This window comes from Notolepis coatsorum (assembly GCF_963971535.1).
Source record: "Notolepis coatsorum genome assembly, chromosome: 7".
Taxonomy (NCBI): Eukaryota; Metazoa; Chordata; class Actinopteri; order Aulopiformes; family Paralepididae; genus Notolepis; species Notolepis coatsorum.
This window is the reverse complement of record NC_140171.1, coordinates 33,481,329-33,503,183: the sequence shown is the minus strand read 5'-3', so window position 1 is coordinate 33,503,183 and position 21,855 is coordinate 33,481,329. Positions and strand designations below refer to the sequence as shown.

Below are 21,855 nucleotides of genomic sequence, written 5' to 3'. Positions count from 1 at the left end.
ATAATGTTGTGATACTAAACAAATACCTCATATGCATAATTCAGGCAATTGGTTGCAATACAGATGCACAGTTGAGACATGCTCTAGTCTCCTCTCTTGTTATTTCACACAAACAGCTACCCCTAGTAGATGGCTTCTTATGTTGCCGACATATCCTACAGAACATTCCTTATTAAATTGAAAGAATTGATTTGCTTGTTAGCCATGTTGATCACAGCGAAACCACAGCTCCGATGCATAATGGCGTTAGCTAAACGAAACTTGTTTTAAGGTAAATTGGCTTTCAGTGTGTCAGAGCGAGCGCACTCAAGTTGTGCAGACTGGACGCTCTGACCGAAGAGTCAGTTTATCAGAGTGGAACAGATTTTCAGAGTGAATTTATTAACTCACCTTAACACATTCCCTGCCATTACTTATATCCATCAATATAGCCAGTCTGCCACCACTGTAAGCCTATGGAGATGTTCACCTTCTTTGCAGGGCTATAACTTTTTAAATTGTATTGCTAAATTGACATAACTATGGCCCATTCAACATCGATTATCTATCGTTCAGGATGTAGGAACGTTATACTTTTTCATTCATACATTCATACAAAAATATCGTCTAGAATATAAGTATGTTTTTATCGTTTTCTGCAGTAATTCCTAGAACGTGAGTTATAGGCCTAAAACGCATATATAGATTATCGATTGCTGTGTCTTCCCTATACACGCTATATTAAAAAATTCAACTGTATATGATCCGTATACAGTACGTTATGCGTCATCATGCGCGGAGGAAAGGGGGGGGGGGGGGGGGCGGGTCGTTTATAATTCCCTGATCGTCAGTAAATGCTTTATGTAGTATGGGTGATATATTGATCAGATGGTTTGCAGTGAAATGAATAAACAATTGGGCTGAAAATAACGTTAGCGTCCTCTTACCGTGCGTCAAAGAGACTGGCGGTGAAATATCCCAAGTATAGGACGGCGATCGTCTAGGTCCATTTCCGGTTTGTATGTCGCAATAAACCCCCGAAATCATATAGATTATTAAGTTTATAAAGCGATCGATATGTACTATAGTGTCTGTCGGGAGCCTTGCAACAATGTCTGACGGCCGGATGAATTTAATCGACGCACACCTCCCACTTCCTGTTGTTCGAGTGTAACTCGCCCGACCATCCACCAGGCGGCGGTATTGAGCCGTCGTTGTATTGAGCCGTAGGGTCCAGCTGCAGCGTCGGAGGTGTATATATGAATTATGAATGCCATGGCGAAAAAATTAAATATTGATCTCAATAACGCTGTACAGCGAGATCTGGCGGTCAAAGCATGGCGGGCAATAACGTGTTACAGCGTGTCAACATGAACAATAAAAATAGCCGTCTGTGGCAACGCTAGCTCACTAAGGTTTATAAATAATAATAAGAAGCTCGCTAACGTCAGGAGGGGCGGGGGGGGCAGTGGCGAGGCTCGAGAGAGGACTCCTCTTCATTTTGCGTGAAAGGCGAAAGCAATTAGGCTCTCTCCGAATTTTATTTATTTATCTAAAAACCAAACCATTCAGTCAGATAGCGATTTATTATGAAAGTATACAGTGCAATTACAATTTCAATAACTTTCCAGCACTTTATACACAGTTCAAGCACTTTTCAAACCTTGAAAACACCACATTGAAATGCAAGCATTTTCAAGGATTTCCAGTACCCATACGAACCCTGTTTTTTACATGTTGGACGAGAGATAGTGACTGTCAAATGAGCCATAGTATTGTCTCCATAGCATAATATAGAATATAGATATAGCTCTGCAAACATCGTGACGCACAGTGAAAATGCCTATCTTTTAGTGTGGCCCATTGACTACAGGGATGAGGATAATAGCTGGCACTGAATGAGTTAAAAGGAGTGTCCCTTTTTCAGCTTCAGGTGTTTTAGTGCACCCTCTCTGAAAGGAGATGTCAAGTTATTGTCATAATACATGAAGCTTTCAATTGTTAACAAATTCATGGGACCAGTGTGATTGGTTACTATTAGAGATTGACATTGGCTAACCTGTGATAAAAGAAATTGTCACAGTTACTATGGATGTTTTTGAACCACTGAAATTAACTGTATTGTAGCAAACAAGTTTTATTATGTGTTTGTGGACTAACTAGCTGATATCCTTCACAACTACGGACTGATGGGCCAATCAGAGCAACCAGAGTAGATTATGCAATCTCTCCAGGGAAGCAGATTGGATATCTGAAATGTTTCTATGCTGTTGATATATTTATAATTATATTATTATATGGTTTACACTGCCTTTTTTTATTCTATTTTTATTTTTACTTCTCCACTGTACTATAATTCTATGACCTGTACCATGTCTTCTACTACCAGTACCTCCCCTCCCCCCTCCCCAATGCTGCTATGATGCCTGAATTTCCCCAAGGGGATCAATAAAGGAATATCTTATCTTATCTTATATCCCGGGGGATAGAGATCAAACAGTTTGAACACGTTGGGTAATGTTACATCAACATACAGTACCTTCTATAAAGAAAAAATATAGAAAAACAAGATTAACATTTGTACTGAATCTTTTACTGAAGACTTTTCTTTTCTGATATTGCACTTCTAAATGAACAGTATGGTGATATTACTGACTCATGTTTCCCTGTGCCTCTACATTTATGGACCTGCCAGGGTACTGACATGGCAAGCCTCAAATCCCTGCCATATTGTGTAAATCATGTATGTTTTATTGAAGATAAAAATTATTCTGACTTTGAATGGAGAAGACATAGCTTGCATTTGAAATGGTTTCAGTGGGTGAGCCTGAAGGAAGGTCTGGGACTTCTGTCAGTGTATTCCACTGCACATTCCTTTCCATTGGTTCCCTTCCAGCGAGTCACATCAAAGTGAATATCAAAGAAATATTTTTCTTGATTCTAGTGCCCTGCCTAGGCATTTGCACAGTGAAAGATATGGCTGGTTTTCGTTATGATTATAAGAGGATAAGTACGTATGTTATATAGTCGTACTGGCGAATTGCATCTCGCTCTTTTGCCATATTGAGATATACCTCATCTCCAGTACCTACTGTACTTCATTAACGAAAACAAAGCACCCATGCACTTGACCAGGCCCCGCCCCAGTGTCCCCCTATAAGGCACCAGGCATGGTCACACTCGCCCTTCCTTCCTTCCTTCCTTCCTTCCTTTTTTTTTTTTTTTTTTTTCTGTTATGAAATGCAGAGAGAAATTGAACAATGTTGGGTTTTCGCCGGAGATTTGCCAGCCCCTGGAATGTTCTCGGCATGTTCCAACGGCACGTCGGGTCTGTCCTGGGGTTTCCTCGTCTTCTGACAGCGGATCGAGGGACGTCGCGCGATGTTTAGCTATCGGGCTAACTCGCGCTCAGGTAGGCTCTGTGCCATCAGGCATTAATGTCGGCGTTAGTAATACTGCTTGTTGTCCTGTGAGACAACCGAATTGTGTATTGGCGCAAGGGGCAGGATATCTGGGTAAACGTGACTCTGAGTTGGACGTTTTCCCGGCTATCCTGGAGCGCGCTGCTAATGCTAATGCTGTAATGCTAATGCTGTAATGCTGGGTCACTGTAACACTTCCTCCGGTCCTGGTCCTATGGGACCAGGATCCAGACATTTATATTCACAACCTCCCATCAATAACAATAACTCTCAGTCATCATTTCCAACCGGTGGGCTGATGCCGATCTGGCATCAGCTCACACACCAACTCATTATTGTTTATTGTCAGTTGTGTCTGTTATGTGTACTATCTGTGTTGTTGTTGTTGTTGTCTCCACTGTGTTAGTCTTGTGTTCCCCTTTCTGTGGGTTGTAATTATGTTTAGTCTGGTTGGTTATTTGTTATTGTTTTCCAGTGTACTCTGTGTTCTATTGTTTCTGTCTACCACACCTGTGTCTTGTTTGTAAATTACCCTCTGTGTCTTGTCAATTAGTCTGTGTGTATATAGTCCTGTCTGTCCTGCCCTGCTGGGCGCGATCATTGATAAATGTTACCTGTGTGTGTACGTGTATGTGTTGTGAAGTAAACTGTTAATCGTCACGTGCTGTCTCCGGTCTCATCAATCCATACTCTGCCATCTGGGTCCAACATGACTAAGAAGCGTACTAATCGTAACAGGTCACTGTTCCGTTGTTCCCCGCTGTGGGATGTCACCGCTTTTCCCTCCTCTTAACCGGTTCATTGATGAAGGTCAGTCGGTAGCTAATGTGGGGGTTTTTGCTGAGACTTATTTACCCTTTTTACGGGTAAATGGGGTGACAACAGGGCGCAAGGCAGGTGTGCCTTGGCTTGAGAGCCAGGTAGCATAGATCCTTTGCCCTGGCAGGGTTGAACGGTGTCCCACCCGGAAGCCGACGCTTGAGAGCGAGTCGGCCCGGCAGCTTAATCATTTTAGGCAACCAGCTTGCGCCTAGCCACGCCCCCGCGGAGGTCAGCGGAGCTCTGCCGCGGCATTATGCAGCCGTAATCCCCCCTCTTTTAACATCGACGGTTAGCTCAACTGGTTCGCCGCCTTGCTGTGGATCCTGCGGTGCGTTGGTGACAAGTTTGAATCCCTTAAATTTTTTATTTTTTTTAACATGCATTCTTTCGCCGGTTAAGTTTAGGCATTGTTTCGGAGTTGGTTAAGGTTAGGGTTAAGTTTAGGCATTGTTTCGGAGTTGGTTAAGGTTAGGGTTAAGTTTAGGCATTGTTTCGGAGTTGGTTAAGGTTAGAGTTTGTCTTAGAGCATGGCAATATTCTTTCGGAGTTGGTTAAGGTTATGGTTAAGTTTAGGCATTGTTTCGGAGTTGGTTAAGGTTAGGGTTAAGTTTAGGCATTGTTTCAGAGTTGGTTAAGGTTAGGGTTAAGTTTAGGCATTGTTTCGGAGTTGGTTAAGGTTAGAGTTTGTCGCAGAGCATGGCAATAGAATGCAGCCTATTTCCGCACTGCCGCTGTCTCGCACTGCCGCGGTCACATGGGCGTCGTGGCCAACATGGGCGTCGTGGCCAATCAGAGAAACGCTGAACACAAGTTGGTTGCCTAAAATGTTGACGCGGCCCGGCAGGTGGCAGTATGGACTGATGATGTTTATACCGCCACAGGATGGAATTTAGCTGCGGCCAGTGTCATGGCTCAGCTGACTGTTTTTCTGTCCACATTGGTGTCGGGTAGTGGGGCTGCAGGGCCAGCCGACGCTGAAAACATCGTGCGTGTTTTTGGGGTTATAGAAATCTTGAATCAGTCGCAAGCTATAACCGCAGGGAGGATCAGGATGCTATCAACTCTTATTAATAGGCATCTCTGGTTGGAGCAGTCTTCCCTTGGGGAGGAGGAAAGTTTTCTTTTCCTTAAGGCTCCTCTTTCCGCGGAAGGACTTTTTTGTCGTTCTGCGGAAACGCGGGCGGTATTTGACCTGGGCCCCACACCGCCTCACACCATGCAGCCAGAGGTGAGAACACGGCCTCGTCAGCGACTATGGCGAGGCCCTCCACCAGCGGCCATGTTTCCCCCGCCTGAGGTACCCTGGGCTCTACGTCAACAGGTGTCCACAAGGCCGACAGCCTTGGCGGCCGAGGGATCGGCTACATTGGATGAGCACGCCCTAAAAAACAGTCGCCGTTCTGCTGTGTGCAGCCTGCTCTCCGATCACTCCCTCCCCCAACACCAGCGGAAAAGGGTCTCTGATTTGTTTCTTTTGGCTGCGGGCGGCGGGTCTTCAATGAAGCGCAAGCGGCCCCACGTTTCGCTTCTCATGGGGACAGGGGCTGACACCCAGTTGATGGCTGATGGCTGAGACTGGGTCTGTCCGTGAGAATGTTGTGCTGTCACGTGGCTCCCTCGCCACGCGTTCTGCGTCTGCGATTGGTGAGCCTGGTGTTACGTCTGTCACCTTCAAAGGTTGTCAGCAGGGGGACTCGAGGCCTCTTCGAAAGAAAGCTCAGCGCGGGTTTCCCCGACCTCGCCTTCGCCAGGCCGGGTATCACGTTAGTGCCTCCCACTCCGGAGAGCCCGGTAGTGGTCTGGCAGGCGTGCGTGATTTGGGCGGTAGTAATATCACTGCAGGGCTACGGTGTGTAGGAACCCATGGGGTCCTCACACCTTGCATGTCCAGCTGCAGAATAGCTCCTCAGCGGTCCATGCTGGAGGGGTGTTCAGTGGGGGAGCTCTTGTCACTTGGTATGATGTCAGCTTCTCCCGTATCAAACCGGCCCTTTCTGTCGGGGTCCCCCCTTGGGTGCGATTGCCTTGTGGGTTGTATCAGGGACCGATGTCCCGACTCCACGAAACGCCCTGCCCGCACGGTTAGCGGGTCCAGGGTTGGCTACGCACAGCGGGTGGGACCGGGCCGCCTATCTACAGTTCCTAGCGGGCCAGCGCCAAATGGCGGCGGGTGCGCTTTGGGAGTATCATCACATATGGCTACCAGCGTTTCCGTTAGCCGGTAATTACCGGTATTTGACTGGCAAAATCTGTTGAAGTCCGACAAATTTAATCTCTCCGGTCATAGTGTCCGGTGAAAATAGTTCCCTCTGGGCACAGTTTGATTATTTGAATTGTATTTGGATGGGCTGGAGTTGGGTGGCCTATGCGATGAACGAAACAATCATTGCGTTTGTTGTCGTTGCTTCGCCAAGCAGCCGGTCTGGTAATGACGACGCTGTGTCAGTGAGAGCTTGCTGCTGGATTTGCGGAAGGCATGCAGCTGCAGACCCACAGAACCCACCAGCTTTGCTGGCACAGTGCGGTCCCCAGACCTGGAAAGCTGCTCTGCGGGTCTGCAGCTGGATGCTTCTTGCAAACTAACTGCGGCCGGCTCGCGCTGATATATCAGCTGCCAGCTCGCTGACACAGGATGTCATTGACCGGCTGCTTGGTGAAGCAACGACAAATGTAATGATTGTTTCGTTCATCGCATAGGCTATTTAATTTTAGCCTATTTTAATACAATTCAAATAATCAAATTGTGCTTAGAGGGAATTATTTTCACCGGACATTATGAGCAGCAGCACCAAGTCGTTGGGAGGTGGAGATATACATCACGGCGCAAACCCACGATAATGTTGCCGTCTCTCTGCCAAATTTCTCAGTTCTTCGCTTGATATAATTAATACAAATGTCCAATATAACGGAATTCGTTAGCTCATAAAAATGTGATTATAACAGACTGCTGTTTATTAAGGTCGGGCAGACTGCCCACCGACACCTCAAGTCGGCAGCAGCACGCAGTCTCGAGGGACTTATTTTATTTGGAATATATTAATGACTGTATATACGCAAAAGTAGTCTAGTTTTAAGTTAAAATATTATAAATGCCTTGATGATGTCATTCTTTATATAGGCCTATCAATTGTTTTTAAGCTCAATAAACTCTGACCGGAATTTATCCCATTTGTCCGGTAGATTGAAATCTACCGGACACTCAGACCTGCAAAAAAAAATTCTAACGGAAACCCTGATGGCTACAGCAGTGCCATATGTCGAAGTGGATGGAGAGAACGCTGTCCTTTCCTTCCTTCAGTCTATTTTGGATAAACTGTCGGCTTCGACGGTGAGGGTATATGCCGCGGGTATATCCTCTTGTCATGTGGGGTTTGAGGGCGTTGCGTTGTTCAGCCACCCTCTTGTGAAGCGTTTCCTGCTTGGCGCTCGGCGCCTTTAGCCGGTGAAACGTTCTCTGTCTCCGAGTTGGGATCTCCAACTGGTCCTCGGCCGATTGTCCGAGGCCCCGTTTGAGCCTCTTGAGCAGGCATCTTTGGAACAGCTGTCTTTCAAGACTGCATTCCTGCTGGCCATCACCTCCGCTAAGCGGTGGGTGAGCTTTGTGCTCTCTCAATGCGGCCTGAGTGCTTGTCTATTCGTGTCAATAGCGGTGCGACTCTGAGGCCTAATCCAGTCTTCGTGCCAAAAAATATCCGGAGCTCTTTTCGCTCCAGGGATATTGTGGTTCAGGCGTTTCATCCGCCTCCTCACGCTGGTGAGTTAGAGGCGAGCCTTCACCTGTTGTGTCCAGTCCGGGCTTTGGGGGTTTACCTCAGCCGGACTCAGGACCTCAGGGCTACCGATCAGCTCTTTGTTTGTTACGGTGGCTCTCGCGCTGGTAAGGCACTGTCGAAACAGCGCCTGTCACATTGGTTGTGCGAGGGCATTGCCCTTTGCTACACGTTGGCTGGGCTGGCCTCGGTGGAGGACATCTGTGCTGCGGCCTCCTGGTCCTCCCCGGGTCCCTTCGTTAGGTTTTACCTCATGGACATGCCTGGGGGTTCTGTCTCCCAGGCGGTTCTGAGGTCTGGGACCTCCCCTGCGTCCCGCCCTTCGGTGGGTTAGCAGGGGTGTGTGGGTGTGTGCCACGAGGTGATGTGTCATACGTGGTCCCGCCTGTGCTGTGCGTTTTTAGGGGTCTCAAGTTCCCTTTTTTTCGCACTTTGGTGGAGTTGACTGCCGCCCCCTCTTCACTAGGAAGGGGGGGTGACGGGACTCCCCTCCCCCCTGGTGGTAGGGCTTGCGGGTCCTCAGGGGGTACATTTGTCGGGCCACGCATCTGCTCTGTCCCATATCTCAATATGGCGAAAGAGCGAGACGCGATTCGCCAGTACGACTATATAATGATAGGTTATGTATATAACCTAGTTATATGAGTACTGGCTGAGCATCTCGCTCTTAGCGCGCCCTGAGGTCCCTTGGTGGGGTTTTTCTTGATGGAAAACTTTTTCCCGAGGAAGGGCGAGTGTGACCATGCCTGGTGCCTTATAGGGGGACACTGGGGCGGGGCCTGGTCAAGTGCATGGGTGCTTTCTTTTCGTTAATGAAGTACAGTAGGTACTGGAGATGAGGTATATCTCAATATGGCGAAAGAGCGAGATGCTCAGCCAGTACTCATATAACTAGGTTATATACATAACCTATCATTAAAAACCTTTTTGCCTTAAAGTTTAAAGTTAGTTAGGGTCTGCAAAGTGGTGTTTAGTTTGAAAAAGCCAGGGGCAGAGGTGTGTGTTTGAGGTTGTTATCTCCTACACAAGGTTAGAGGATTTTCCTAGGCCTGAGGTTAAAGTTGTCAAGCAACCAGGGGCGACGTCACAACAATCGATAAGAAAGGGGTCTCTCTTCTAGGGACATTCCTAACGTGAGGTCGCTAGGCGATGACGAGGTAAGTTACAGCGCAAACACACCAGTCGCGCGCGAAGGCAGGCGGCCGGGCGACCAGCGCTTCACTTTCGCTCCCATGTTAACGGACGTAGCTGTGCCCACTGGCCGCAAGCGGGTGCGCGACTCGCGGGCTGGAAGCGATCGTTTTCACTTTGGTTGGATTCAGAGGCGTGCGCCACGCGCATTTTCACAGAAATACACTCAATATCTGCATTATTACCACACATAAAGATGTTGTTCAACCAGCTAATGTGTCTGTATCTTTCCCAATACAAATAACCATATTACTATACTTTTTCAGGAGTACAGTGACACTGATCATCATTCTAAAATGAATTCTAACATAATTAATTATATAATGGTTATACATGCAAAATGGACAATAGAACACTGGAACTGGAAATCTTAAAGAAATCTTCAAACGGGGACTGACTTCGCAATAGACTAGGCATTTACAGCTGTTCCAAATGTGCACTTTCGCCCGCTCTGAAGTCGGACTCGGTGTGCCCGGCCACGCGCGCGAGTGCCTGCGTGCGCGACTGGTATGTTTGCGCTGTTAGACGGGGCTTCAAGGCTACATTCCTTAACCTCTTTAGCCCGAGCGGTCCATCGGCGGACCGCAAATTACATCACACCATAAATCCATCTCTACAGACTATATGAATTAATGTTGCGTTTTTTTCTTTTCTTCAAATGTAGCCAAGAGTAAAGACCCTAACCCTGTCAAAACAGCAGTTATAGTGTATATTTTCAGTAATACGTTTGTCTAAGTGTTATTAGTGAAATATTAGTTTTGTAAATCTATTCAGAAACTAGGTAACGGAAGGAAATGTGTGCCGCCATTTTGTTTGTAGTCATATGAGGAGAGGAGAACCAGAGCTTTCGAATGCCGTTGGAATTTCGAAAAACGACACTACCCAGCTCCTGTCAATCATATGACTTGTGGATTTCCTTTTTTATTTATCTTATTTTTCGGGATTATCTACCACAAACCTGAACGTTATTGGCATAAATTAGAACGCAGTTAGTTTATCTAACTTTCACAACGTTTAGCAAAAATCTGCGTTGCAATCTGATGAAAAATGGCGGAGCAATTTCCATTATAAAAAAGTAACTGTACTTACAGTAGATTTCATTCACGGTTTGTGGATCACGCCTGGTGATACTAAATCCAGATTAAACTCTGCCATTGAAAAGAGGATATTTGGCCAGATCCATAGATATGCGAATTGGCTATAATAAGGTAATTTATAGGTCTGATATTCTATATTCTATAATAATATTTCAAATTGCATGTGTGTCCGGATGGCAGAATTCAGTACTGTATCTACAAAACCTTCTGTTTAATCATCTTCCCTTTATTCATTTGCTTAGATTTTTTGTACACGTGATCTCAAGAAGGTGGTGAACTTTTTCATGTCTGTAAAGGTACACGTATCCGTACCGAACCGAACCGTTTCAGTGTGTACCGTACCGTACCGAACTGCTGTGTAGTGTACCTAACGAATACAATGGTATGTTAACCACTAACAACCGCCCACCAGGGGGCTGTTTTTTTTCACAATCTAATATAATTATTATTATTCCTAAAAAAAAATTACAAGTCGATTATTAATTTCAATATAGAATATTCGTTGATAGCCCTACAAGTACATTTAGTTACTGCACACTACATCACCCCTGAGTGGAACATGGAAAGCCAAACTTTCCCCCACTGTACCGAAAACCCGTATCGAACCTTGACATCAACACCGAGGTACGTACCGTACCGTGGTTTTTGTGTACCGTTACACCCCTACTGGGAATACATTCCCTGAGATCCATAGATCTTCCAATCTTCCATTTACTTAGATATGTATTAGGCGGATTTTCAGAAAATAGGGCTAGGGCTTAAGAGTTTAAGATAACAAATTACAGAAAAGGAGTTCTGGGTCGCTCATTTCGCCCCAGTTGTTTCTCGCTACAGGAGCAGACCGGTCCCCAGAGAAAAGCGGCCCTCCTGATGGAATTCCACCGAACGATTGCCTCAATGAAAAACAACACAACGCAGAAGATAGAGATGTATATATAGATAGATAACAGCAGTGAGGGGATTGTGAGAGAGACTCACAGTGAGCTTGTAGACGGCAGCATTCTGGTAGATGACGTTGAGGACCGTGTTGTAGTAGGTGAAGTAGGGCTTGTCATCGACCGTCCATTTAAATGTAGGGTTGGAGCCTTCCTGCACTAACGCTTTGTAGCTCTGAAATACACACACACACGCACGCACGCACGTGCACACACACACACACACACACACACACACACACACACACACACAGAAGGCATGGTGTAGAGAGAAATTACACATAGTGTACGTACCGGTATGTTAACAAAAATAGACAACAAACCACCACCAGTGACACACATACACATACAAGCGTGCACACGTACACGCACGCACGCACACACACACACACACACACACACACACACACACACACACACACACACACACACACACACACACACACACACACACACACACACACACACACACACACACACACACACACACACACACACACACACACACACACACACACACACACACACACACACACACACACACACACACACACACAAACTCACTCACCACGATGGACTCCATGAGCACCCTGTGTGCAGAGTGTGGCTGCACCACCAGCCCCCTGAGTGGCTGTTCCACGCGGACCACCAGTCCTCTGAGTGGCTGTTCCACGCGGACCACCACGGTCAGACTGGCCTCTGTCACCTCGCTGTGAGCCTCCATCTCCACCTGCACCGGGCCCCTCTGCTCCTCCGGCCCCAGCTCCACGTCCAACACGGCGAACAGGCTGGGCTCCCCGGGCTCGGCCCCCGCACTCGGCCTCGGCCGGCAGAGCCCCGGGCTAGAGAGGAACTCCCGGGGACAGTCGGACTGGAAGGCCACGCTGCGGTTGCTCCCGCGCCTGTGGACCTCGGTGACGTAGCGGGACTGGACGCGGAGCAGCAAGCGGGTGCTGTTGGGCTGGAGGTAGAGGGTTCCGTTCTGGGAGGGAGGGTGGAGGACGGCGAGGCCCAGCGGGGGGACCACCCGCACGGAACACGAGGCTGACGCCGGATAGGCCGGCTCTGCGGAGGTCACCTGCAGATATCAGATATCACGTCAATAACTATTATACATGGGACATAGGAGTGGTAAATATAGGACAATGACAATATAAAACACACACACACTAGCGCTGCCTCCTCTTTTTTTAGTCGATTTAGTCTTAACTGATTAGTTGTTGCTTTTAACTTTTTCCTTGCTGAGTGAGTTATTTTCTGAAATATTATAAGCTCCCTCTGCATCACTACAGAAGGTTAACCTTTCACTACCACACTACATAAGGTTAACCTTTCACTACCACACTACTGAAGGTTAACCTTTCACTACCACACTACAGAAGGTTAACCTTTCACTACCACACACATTTTTTAATAAACTATCATGACTTTTCCTTTTTCCTCTGGGTGTTGTGTTTGCAGTGTCACAAGACAGAGTCATTGTAATAACAAAGAAAGCTGCCAGGTGTTAATTGTCCTAGAGAGAGGGGGGCCATGGATTACAATGAATTCTGGGTAGTGTTGTAGTTGTTTCACTATTGTCACCGAATAGCCTGCTCGTCTCTTGAAGGCTATTATCTCTGAATACGTTTTGTGATATCACCATGATTCATAGGAAGTAGCTAGAAAAGTATCCCACCAAAATGTTCAAGTGATGGCTTATTTTGAAGGTATGAATCTGTACTTTCATAATATGTAAAAAAGAAAAAGAATGTGAAGATCCCTCAACATGACCCTGAAGTCCATACCTGGGCACATATACACACATGTTACATTATGATTTGCTGGTATAAATAAAGTATAGTCTACAGCTAAACGTCTAAAAGGCTGTACCAGCAGGCTGTAGAGTCCAGGCTGGGGCAGGCCAGCAGACAGCCGGGGTCCCTGGAGCTGGGTCTCACTATGCCCCACGTAGAGCACCCTGACGGGACACACTGCGTCCCCGAGCCACCCTCCTTCCCCGTCCTCCACCAGGTCCTCAACATCCAGCTCTGGCTCGAGTGCCGGGTCGTCGTCAGAGTTGTGGTCGGCTGAGCCGTCTGCCGGTTGGCTGCCGTTGCCCGTCCAGAACCACTCGGATTGGTTAAAGGCTAGAATAGGCTGTCGCCATGGAGACTGTGGGGAGGCGTGGCAGTGGAGGAGCGAGGCGTGGCCGGCGTCGTGCTGCAGGGCGATGACATCACCGGGGTAGACCAGGAGGTCCTCCAGTCGCTCTCGCACCTGAGAGAGAGAGACAAGGAGAGAGAAGGAGAGATTTGGTGACAGCTCTTCTAGGTAGGATGGCAGTATGGTATGTACTGGTATGTACAGTACTTTACAACAGGTATATAGAGTAGGTATATAACAATGTGCTTGTGTGTATAGATATGTCTGTTCTCCTACCAGTACGTGTGCAGAAGGTCCTGCTGGCAGAGTGAACACCACCTCGTTCTGCAGGGTGTATCTGGGCCTCAGCACCCCAGGAGGCAGGGCCTGAGCCAGGGTACAGTTAGGGCAGGAGGTCGGGTGGCAGGGACTGGAGAGGGGCAGGCATCGCCCCTGGAATGGGCACCACTGCTCCAGCGGAGGGCAGGAGGAAGGGGGGGCTGGGCCAGCAGGGTCACCATGTACACACACAGCCACTGGAGAGCACACTGGACCACCACAGCCTGACAGGAGGTGAGAATGAGTGAGATGGAAGAAGAAGAAACAATTAAGAGGAAGAAAAGGAAGAAGGAGAAGAAGAGGAAGAAGAAGAAGGGGAGGGAGAAGAAGAGGAAGAAGAAGAAGAGGAGGGAGAAGAAGAGGAAGAAGAAGAGGAAGAAGAGGAAGAAAAAGAGAAAGAAGAAACAATTAAGAGCAAGTGGAGGAAGAATAACAGGAAGAAGGAGAAGAAAAGGAAGAAGAGGAAGAAGAGGAAGAAGAGGAAGAAGAAGAAACAATTAAGATGAAGAAGAGGAAGAAGAGGAAGAAGAGAAAAAAGAGCAAGAAGAGGAAGAATAGTTTGTGAGAATTTACCTCAATGTCTATTCACAAAAGGCAATTAAAATGTGTCTAAATGTGACTTTCTTGCACATCGCTCCTAATTAAATGGACTGCATTCAAATAGTACTTCTACAAACACTTTACAACTTATGCCTCACATTCACTCATGCTTTCACACACAGACAACAGAGGCAACCATGCCAGGTGCCAACCTACTCATCAGGAGCAGTTAGGGGGGTTAAGTGTCTTGCTCAAGGACACTTCGACACGCTGCAACAACTAGCAAAACAAAATCTGTAGTGCAATGTCGGTGTAAATAAGGTGGAGGTATTTTGTGCGAGCGACTATTCAGAGCAGTCGCTATGCTCTGGGTGCCGTATGTGTCTGGTTTAAACATTTCTGCCAGGCTTTTAGTGATTTAGTCTAGTGAATGGACCTGGCATGCAGAGTGCACTCACAGTATATGGTGGAATTGGGTCATTCTGAATGAGTAGTAATGACTAGTGGGACTGGGAGCTTGTATTATACGCGACACAACTTGATTTGCATACATTTCTTTGTGAATAATGTGTGGACTCTTTCTGCCCCGCTCATCACTATGAGCCGCGCGCACTTGTACGTCTGTCTGGCTCTGGAGGGGAAGTGACCTTGTTTGTTCGGTTTGTTTTGTGTTCTCTTTTGACCTTGTTGGTTCAAACTTCACCTCCCTCAAGACTCTGGTAAAGGCATGAGTGTCTGGCTGTATCTCTGTGTGTGTGTGTGTGTGTGTGTGTGTGTGTGTGTGTGTGTGTGTGTGTCTGGCTGTATCTGTGTGTGTGTGTGTGTGTGTGTGTGTGTGTGTGTGTGTGTGTGTGTGTGTGTGTGTGTGTGTGTGTGTGTGTGTGTGTGTGTGTGTGTGTGTGTGTGTGTGTGTGTGTGTGTGTGTGTGTGTGTGTCTGGCTGTATCTGTGTGTGTGTGTGTGTGTGTGTGTGTGTGTGTGTGTGTGTGTGTGTGTGTGTGTGTGTGTCTGGCTGTATCTGTGTGTGTGTGTGTGTGTGTGTGTGTGTGTGTGTGTGTGTGTGTGTGTGTGTGTGTGTGTGTGTGTGAGAGCGTGTCTACTCCTGTATGTGTGTGTGTGTGTGTGTGCATGTGTGTGTGAGCGTGTCTACTCCTGTGTGTGTGTGTGAGTGTGTGTGTGTGTGTGTCTGTGTGTGTGTCTGTGTGTGTGTGTGAGCATGTCTACTCCTGTGTGTGTGTGTGTATGTGTGTGTGTGTGTGTGTGTGTGTGTGTGTGTGTCTGTGTGAGCGTGTCTACTCCTGTACGTGTGTATGTGTGTGTGTGTGTGTGTGTGTGTGTGTGCGTGCGTGCGTGCGTGCGTGCGTGCGTGCGTGCGTGCGTGCGTGTCTCACCAGGGAGTAGCAGGCTGGCACCAGGGTGGTGACAGTGGGGTTTGTAGATCTGGAAGTGGACCTGGGTGTCTGAGCTGAGGTCCTTAGTGAGCAGCTCTAGGGAAGACAGACGACCTGCCTGAATAAAAGTCATTGCGGGGAACAACAGCACCTGGTGGCAGAGAAGCACATGGAGAGGTCAACACATTACAAGTCAATGCTTTACACTTACAGGCTTTTGTCCTTCGGACTTGTTAATTATTGGTCACTTGTTTAGAAAATGTTTCTTCCTTTCCTAAAGTCTCTATGCGAACACGGGGGACTGGGAGGGGATTTAAGAAGCGACCTGGGCTGTCTTGCAGCCACAGAACCGCCAGATCAGAGGAAGAGACGGTCACAACTGCCAGCAGGCAGGCTACACGGTACATGACTATATACTGACGGACAATCTATATACTGAAAAGACACTTTCTTATGCCACTGTTGGAATTGTAGTATGAATATTGCAGGTGATAAATTCATAAATAATTGTATGTATTATGCTGTATTGGTGTGCCTTGAAATATTCCTTATATATGCCCCCCAAAATACACCATTTCTTCATTAAAATGTTATAAAATCAGCTAATAATAATACTTTTCCCAATCAAAGTTGATCAATTTTGCTCTTTGGCTGGCAGCTGCACACTTTTCTTTCTTTTTCTTTTTCTTTTTTTTTGCAATCTCCTCTTTAACATTTAACATTTCTCATTTACAAGACAAATTATTAGGTCTCTGTGTGCCAGTATTATTGCTATGGTAACACATTGCTGCCACTATTGTAAACACGAGTTCAACAGTTTCAATATCAGCCATGTTACCATGCTATCTAAGAAAAAAGGCTTACCCTATACCCTATCCTTTAGTATTCATTTATATTTGAATGGCCCATCTATCAAGATCAACCCCAGGCTATGTTTAAACAACGTGACATACCCATATCTGAAGTGATCCATATGTCATGCTGACACCGGCTCACCTCTATGCTCCTGCTGGGTGGGGGAGGGGTGGAGAGCTGAGTGATGGATGGTCTGGTCAGGGGGCTGTGAGTAGGGAACGCGGCCAGGCCCACCATGTAGACTCCAGCATCAGGAACACGCACTGGAGAAAGACAGAGTAAGAGAGAGGGGGGGGGGGTACAAAAAAAACATGCTACTGTATACCTTAAAGAAATCAATGATCACAAAAAATATGTAGTATATATATATTTAAAAAAAATATTTCATCACTATGTTAGGGTTAGGTGTGAGGTCTCCAGTAAGGGGGGGGGGGGGGCAACGCACGAGGAGTGGAATAATAATAAATGAGGTGGGAAAGGGAGGGACGAAGTGAAGACAATCTAACGATGAAGGAAGGAATCTCTGCTTGCACGTCTTCTTGTCTCGAGGACCGCTCATCCGATCAACTTCACGCTAGGCAGGTGCCTTGCTGAAGACCCAAGGAAGTGCAGTGTCAACGTGGTGCTGTTTGGCCAGATGGTGGCGCTATAACAACAAACTTTACATTTAAGCACGTAACTTAACACATTCAGCGCCATAAACTGTCCCCATCTCTGCCGCTTCAAGGCCAGCTTAAAATGGTCATTTTCGCGGTGTTTCACGATGTTTGCAGAGCTGTGTGTGTGTTCTGTATTATAGCTGTGGAGACAATGGTGTGGCTCATTTGACAGACACTACTTGTAGTCCAACATGGAAAAAAAGAGTTTGTTTCTACACACTGTAGTTTGTAGTAGGGCTGACCTTCGAATTTTTTTTTGGCAATCGAAGCTTCGGGGCCGAGCTTCGATTTTAATTCGAAGCTTCGAATTAAAAAAGAAATTTATAAAAAAAAAATTTTTTTTATATAATTTCTTTTTTGTTTTATCTTATGTTGTGGGACTTGTACAGCACTTTGGTAAACTTTGTTGTTTTTAAATGTGCTCTATAAATAAAGTGGATTGGATTAATGAATTAAGTAGCCCCTTTTGTGACTGTGACGCAGCCAACACAGTGTGATTTAATTCAAGGTGGATCGCTGTTGTCGTTTGAACAACTTCAGATTTCATGGGAACTACCAATCCCCCAAATCAAGAATGTTTAAGATGAATGAAGTAAGATTTTGATTATTTGAAATATGGCCTGTGTAGACTAAACTATGCACAGAATTATGTCAGTCTACAAGGTCCGGATTCTACATGGTCCGGCAATGTAGACCTTGTAGACTCCACTACAGACCAATTATCAGTGAATGTTCATGCATTTTTAAGAAGGGCTACTTCCACAAAAAAACAAGGAACTCACCAAAACATCTCAGTAGCACCTTATCTAAATGTTCTATTTCATATATGGAGATTCATATTTATTTATGTATTGCATGCATTTCTACATTTTATTTCCTATTTTGTTTATTCATCCCAGTATCTTTCTTTCTTATGTGTGGAATTCTACAAGGCATTTACATTCACATTTACATTTAGTCATTTAGCTGACGCTTTTATCCAAAGCGACTTACAAGTTCTGTACGACAGGTCATCAGGAAGGATACAACTCTATCAGCTGAGTAACAATATTCATCAAAGTGTTGCGTGTTACAGTGTAGGTTAGTTTATTAGGACAAGTGCATGACAGTAAGGTTAGTTAGGGTTAGATATTTTTTATTTTATTTTTTAAAATGTATTTCAGATAATGGTTGAAGAAGTGCGTCTTTAGTCGACGGCGAAAGATTGGATGGGATTCGGCTGTCCTAACTGGGGTGGGTAGTTCATTCCACCATTGTGGGGCAAGGACTGAGAATAGGCGTGTAGGTGGTGTATAGGTGTTTGAGGATGATATCCTTCAAACAGGCAATAGTGATGATATAATTTGGGCAGTGCTGATCTGGGTTACTTTCCTCCAGTGTATTTGTCCCCCGGCCCCACCCAATGACCCCATGCACACACACACACATACACACACACACACACACACACCGAAGTAAAAATAAAAATAATAAAAAAATTGAGAAAAAAGAATTTGAAGAAAAAAAAAATACATTTTTTTTTAAACTTCGATTATTTTTTTAATGTTCGAAGCTTGTGCCATCGAACGAAGCTTCGAAGCTTCGAAGTATTTAAGACAGCCCTAGTTTGTAGTTTATTACACGCTAAACATCGCACATTTCCAAGATAATCCAGTCTTTTTCCATAGATCGCGAGATAAAACGTGTTATGTGCAATAAGCCCAAACCGTTCTGGTTGATCCCCTGAAACCCCAAATACTCCCAAATCAAAGGTATATACCATGTACACACGTACCTTCACAAAATCAAAAAGGGGGGAGGGGGGGGGGGGGGGGGGTCGTTTTAACTCAAAACCGTGATCGTGTTTGTCGAGCATGTTTTACGTCCGGTAAAACACAAAACTGTGATTGTTAGAAAAACATGTTTCAGGTTCGGTAAAATAGACGTAGAATATACCTTACCTTAGCCAGAAGGTATTCCAAAAACAATAATTACAAGTGATCGCATCGCCATTGCGATTACCAGTGTATGTCTATACACGTTTCGATGTGAAAATACGCTTCAGCAACGGAATTTCGAGGCGATCGATGTGAATCTCTGTTCAAGCAGGAGGAGGAGCCCTTATCCAAATGTAGGCGATGCTTCCACCTGGTGATATTCGATCGGCATTGCAATTCCAACATATACAAACGAGCCAGGGACAGCTAGAATGATCCGGATGATAATAATAATAATAATTCATTTAATTTATATAGCGCTTCTCAATGACCCGAAGTCGCTGACAATAGTCGGGAGCAAAGTAAAAACAAAGAAACAAAAACAAAGAAGCAACAAATAAACAAAAACAAAAGGAAGATGAGACCATGGGGGGAACAGGGAAGACAGCATGATAGCACAAAAGACAGGAGACAGACATCAATCAGGTTGGAGGGTGGGGGGGGGGGGGGGGGGGTTTATGGGTGGGGGGGGGTTGAAGGCAAGGGAGAACAGGTGGGTTTTGAGGCGAGCTTTGAAGGTGGAGAGTGTAGGGGAGTCTCTGATGGACTGAGGGAGGGAGATTTAGAACGGGGATCAGAGGAAAAATATCAAAGGATCAAAACCTGACTATACTCTGGTATGGCGCTCAATATTCACTCAAAAGTGAATATCAGGAAGGCAGCAGGTCCGGATGGCATCCCCGGCCGCATCCTAAAAGTCTGTGCCGACCAACTGGCCCCGGTATTCACTGACATATTTAACCTGTCCTTAGAACAGGCTGTCATCCCCACCTGCCTGAAGAAGTCCACTATTATCCCTGTACCCAAAAAATCCAAGCCTGCTTGCCTCAACGACTACCGCCCTGTAGCTCTCACCTCCATAGCCATGAAGTGCTTTGAGAAGCTAGTAAAGGGCTACATCTGCTCCTCCCTCCCCATCAACATGGACCCCCTGCAATTTGCATACCGCCCCAACAGGTCCACGGAGGACGCCATAGCCCATGTGCTGCACACAGCAGCATCACACCTGGACAAGAGGCAGGGGAACTATGTGAGAATGCTATTCATCGACTACAGCTCGGCATTCAATACCATAGTCCCCTCCATACTCATAGCCAAGCTCAGGGACCTGGGCTTGAACTATGACCTCTGCCAGTGGGTCTTGGACTTCCTGACGGGCAGACCCCAGGTGGTGAGAGCAGGCAACTGCACCTCCTCATCCATCACCCTCAACATAGGGGCCCCCCAGGGCTGTGTTCTGAGTCCCCTCCTCTACTCCCTGTACACACACGACTGTGTGGCTCAGCGGAGTAGCAATACAATCATCAAATTTGCTGACGACACAGTGGTGGTGGGCCTGATCTCTGCCAACGACGAGAGGGCCTACCTGGAAGAGGTCAAGGTCCTGGCGGGATGGTGCCAGGAAAACAGCCTCTCCCTGAACGTCAGCAAAACAAAGGAGATGATTGTGGACTTCAGGAGGTCGGGGGTCAAGGACTACAGCCCCCTCAGCATCGACGGGGCACCGGTTGAGAGAGTCAACAGCTTTAAGTACCTCGGAGCCTACATATCCGAGGACTTGACATGGACCACACACATTGACAGTGTTGTGAAGAAGGCACGACAACGCCTCTACTTCCTCAGGCGCCTAAGGAAGTTCCAAGTCAGTCAGAAGATCCTTAAGAACTTCTACTCATGTACAATAGAGAGCATCCTGACTGGCAACATCACCTCCTGGTTTGGGAATAGCACTGCACAAGACCGAAGCAGACTACAAAGAGTGACACGTTCAGCCGAACGCACAATTGGAGGGGGGCTCCCCACCCTCCAGAACATTTACAACAAGCGTTGCAGGGGCAAGGCTAAGAGAATCATTAAAGACTCCAGTCACCCGAACAACTGCCTCTTTGAACTGCTGCGGTCAGGCAAGCGATACTGGAGTCTCAAGGCGAGCACAGAAAGACTCAGAAGAAGCTTCTATCCCCAGGCCATCAGGCTGCTAAACGAACAATGAACACTACACAACAACAACCATCAAACGCACATAGCACACACATCCACACGCACACACTCACTTTAAACAAACACACTGTAGCACCCACTCCACACACTTTATAGCACACACTCACTTTAAACAAACACACTGTAGCACCCACTCCCCACACTTTATATTTATTGATGAAGGATTGCACTACAACTCGTACACCTTACTGTAAATTGTACCTAAATTGTACCTCATCCCATTTCTGCTTTGCACTATATAGTACTGTACATTAGTACACTGCATAGTTGTAACTGAGGGGTACAATTCCCTGACTGTATTGAGAGTATGGTATTATTAAACCACTACTTAGTTATGTACTTTAATTACTGGCCATACAGTACACGGTATATATGGTGAACACCCACACAAGAATACAGCTTAACAAAGAAAGTTATATTTAGAAGTATTTATTAGCAGAGCAGCAATAGTAGGTTACAATATTGAGAATTATGAATTGCGCTTATATGGTGAAGAACACTTAAGTAGGTCAAGAGCGTAAGTCCATGAGCATCATAAGATGGGTATAACTGACACCACCTGTAGCAGAATTATATAAGGCACACTCGTAGTCAGCTGGAGATACTAAGGGGGTTCCCTCCGGTTGTAAGCCAGCAGGGGAGAGGAATGTTCGGATGCAAAAGTCTGGATCAACGAGGAATAAATAAGCTCCAGCTACGGGAGGCGGTACATATACTCCCCTCGATCGGCAGACAAAAGCAGCAGCTATAATCCA

The 21,855-nt window shown here is 46.3% G+C and overlaps 1 protein-coding gene across 1 annotated transcript in view; it reads right to left on the bottom strand.

The window, feature by feature from the left end:
• The window catches only part of pkd1a (polycystic kidney disease 1a), a 228,555-nt gene that overhangs the window by 107,347 nt on the left and 99,353 nt on the right, over nt 1-21,855 (bottom strand). The window contains 6 exon segments of the mRNA XM_084318240.1: nt 11,260-11,391; nt 11,785-12,294; nt 13,089-13,475; nt 13,638-13,903; nt 15,610-15,760; nt 16,606-16,727. Of these exon segments, the coding sequence (XP_084174366.1) occupies nt 11,260-11,391; nt 11,785-12,294; nt 13,089-13,475; nt 13,638-13,903; nt 15,610-15,760; nt 16,606-16,727 (1,568 nt within the window).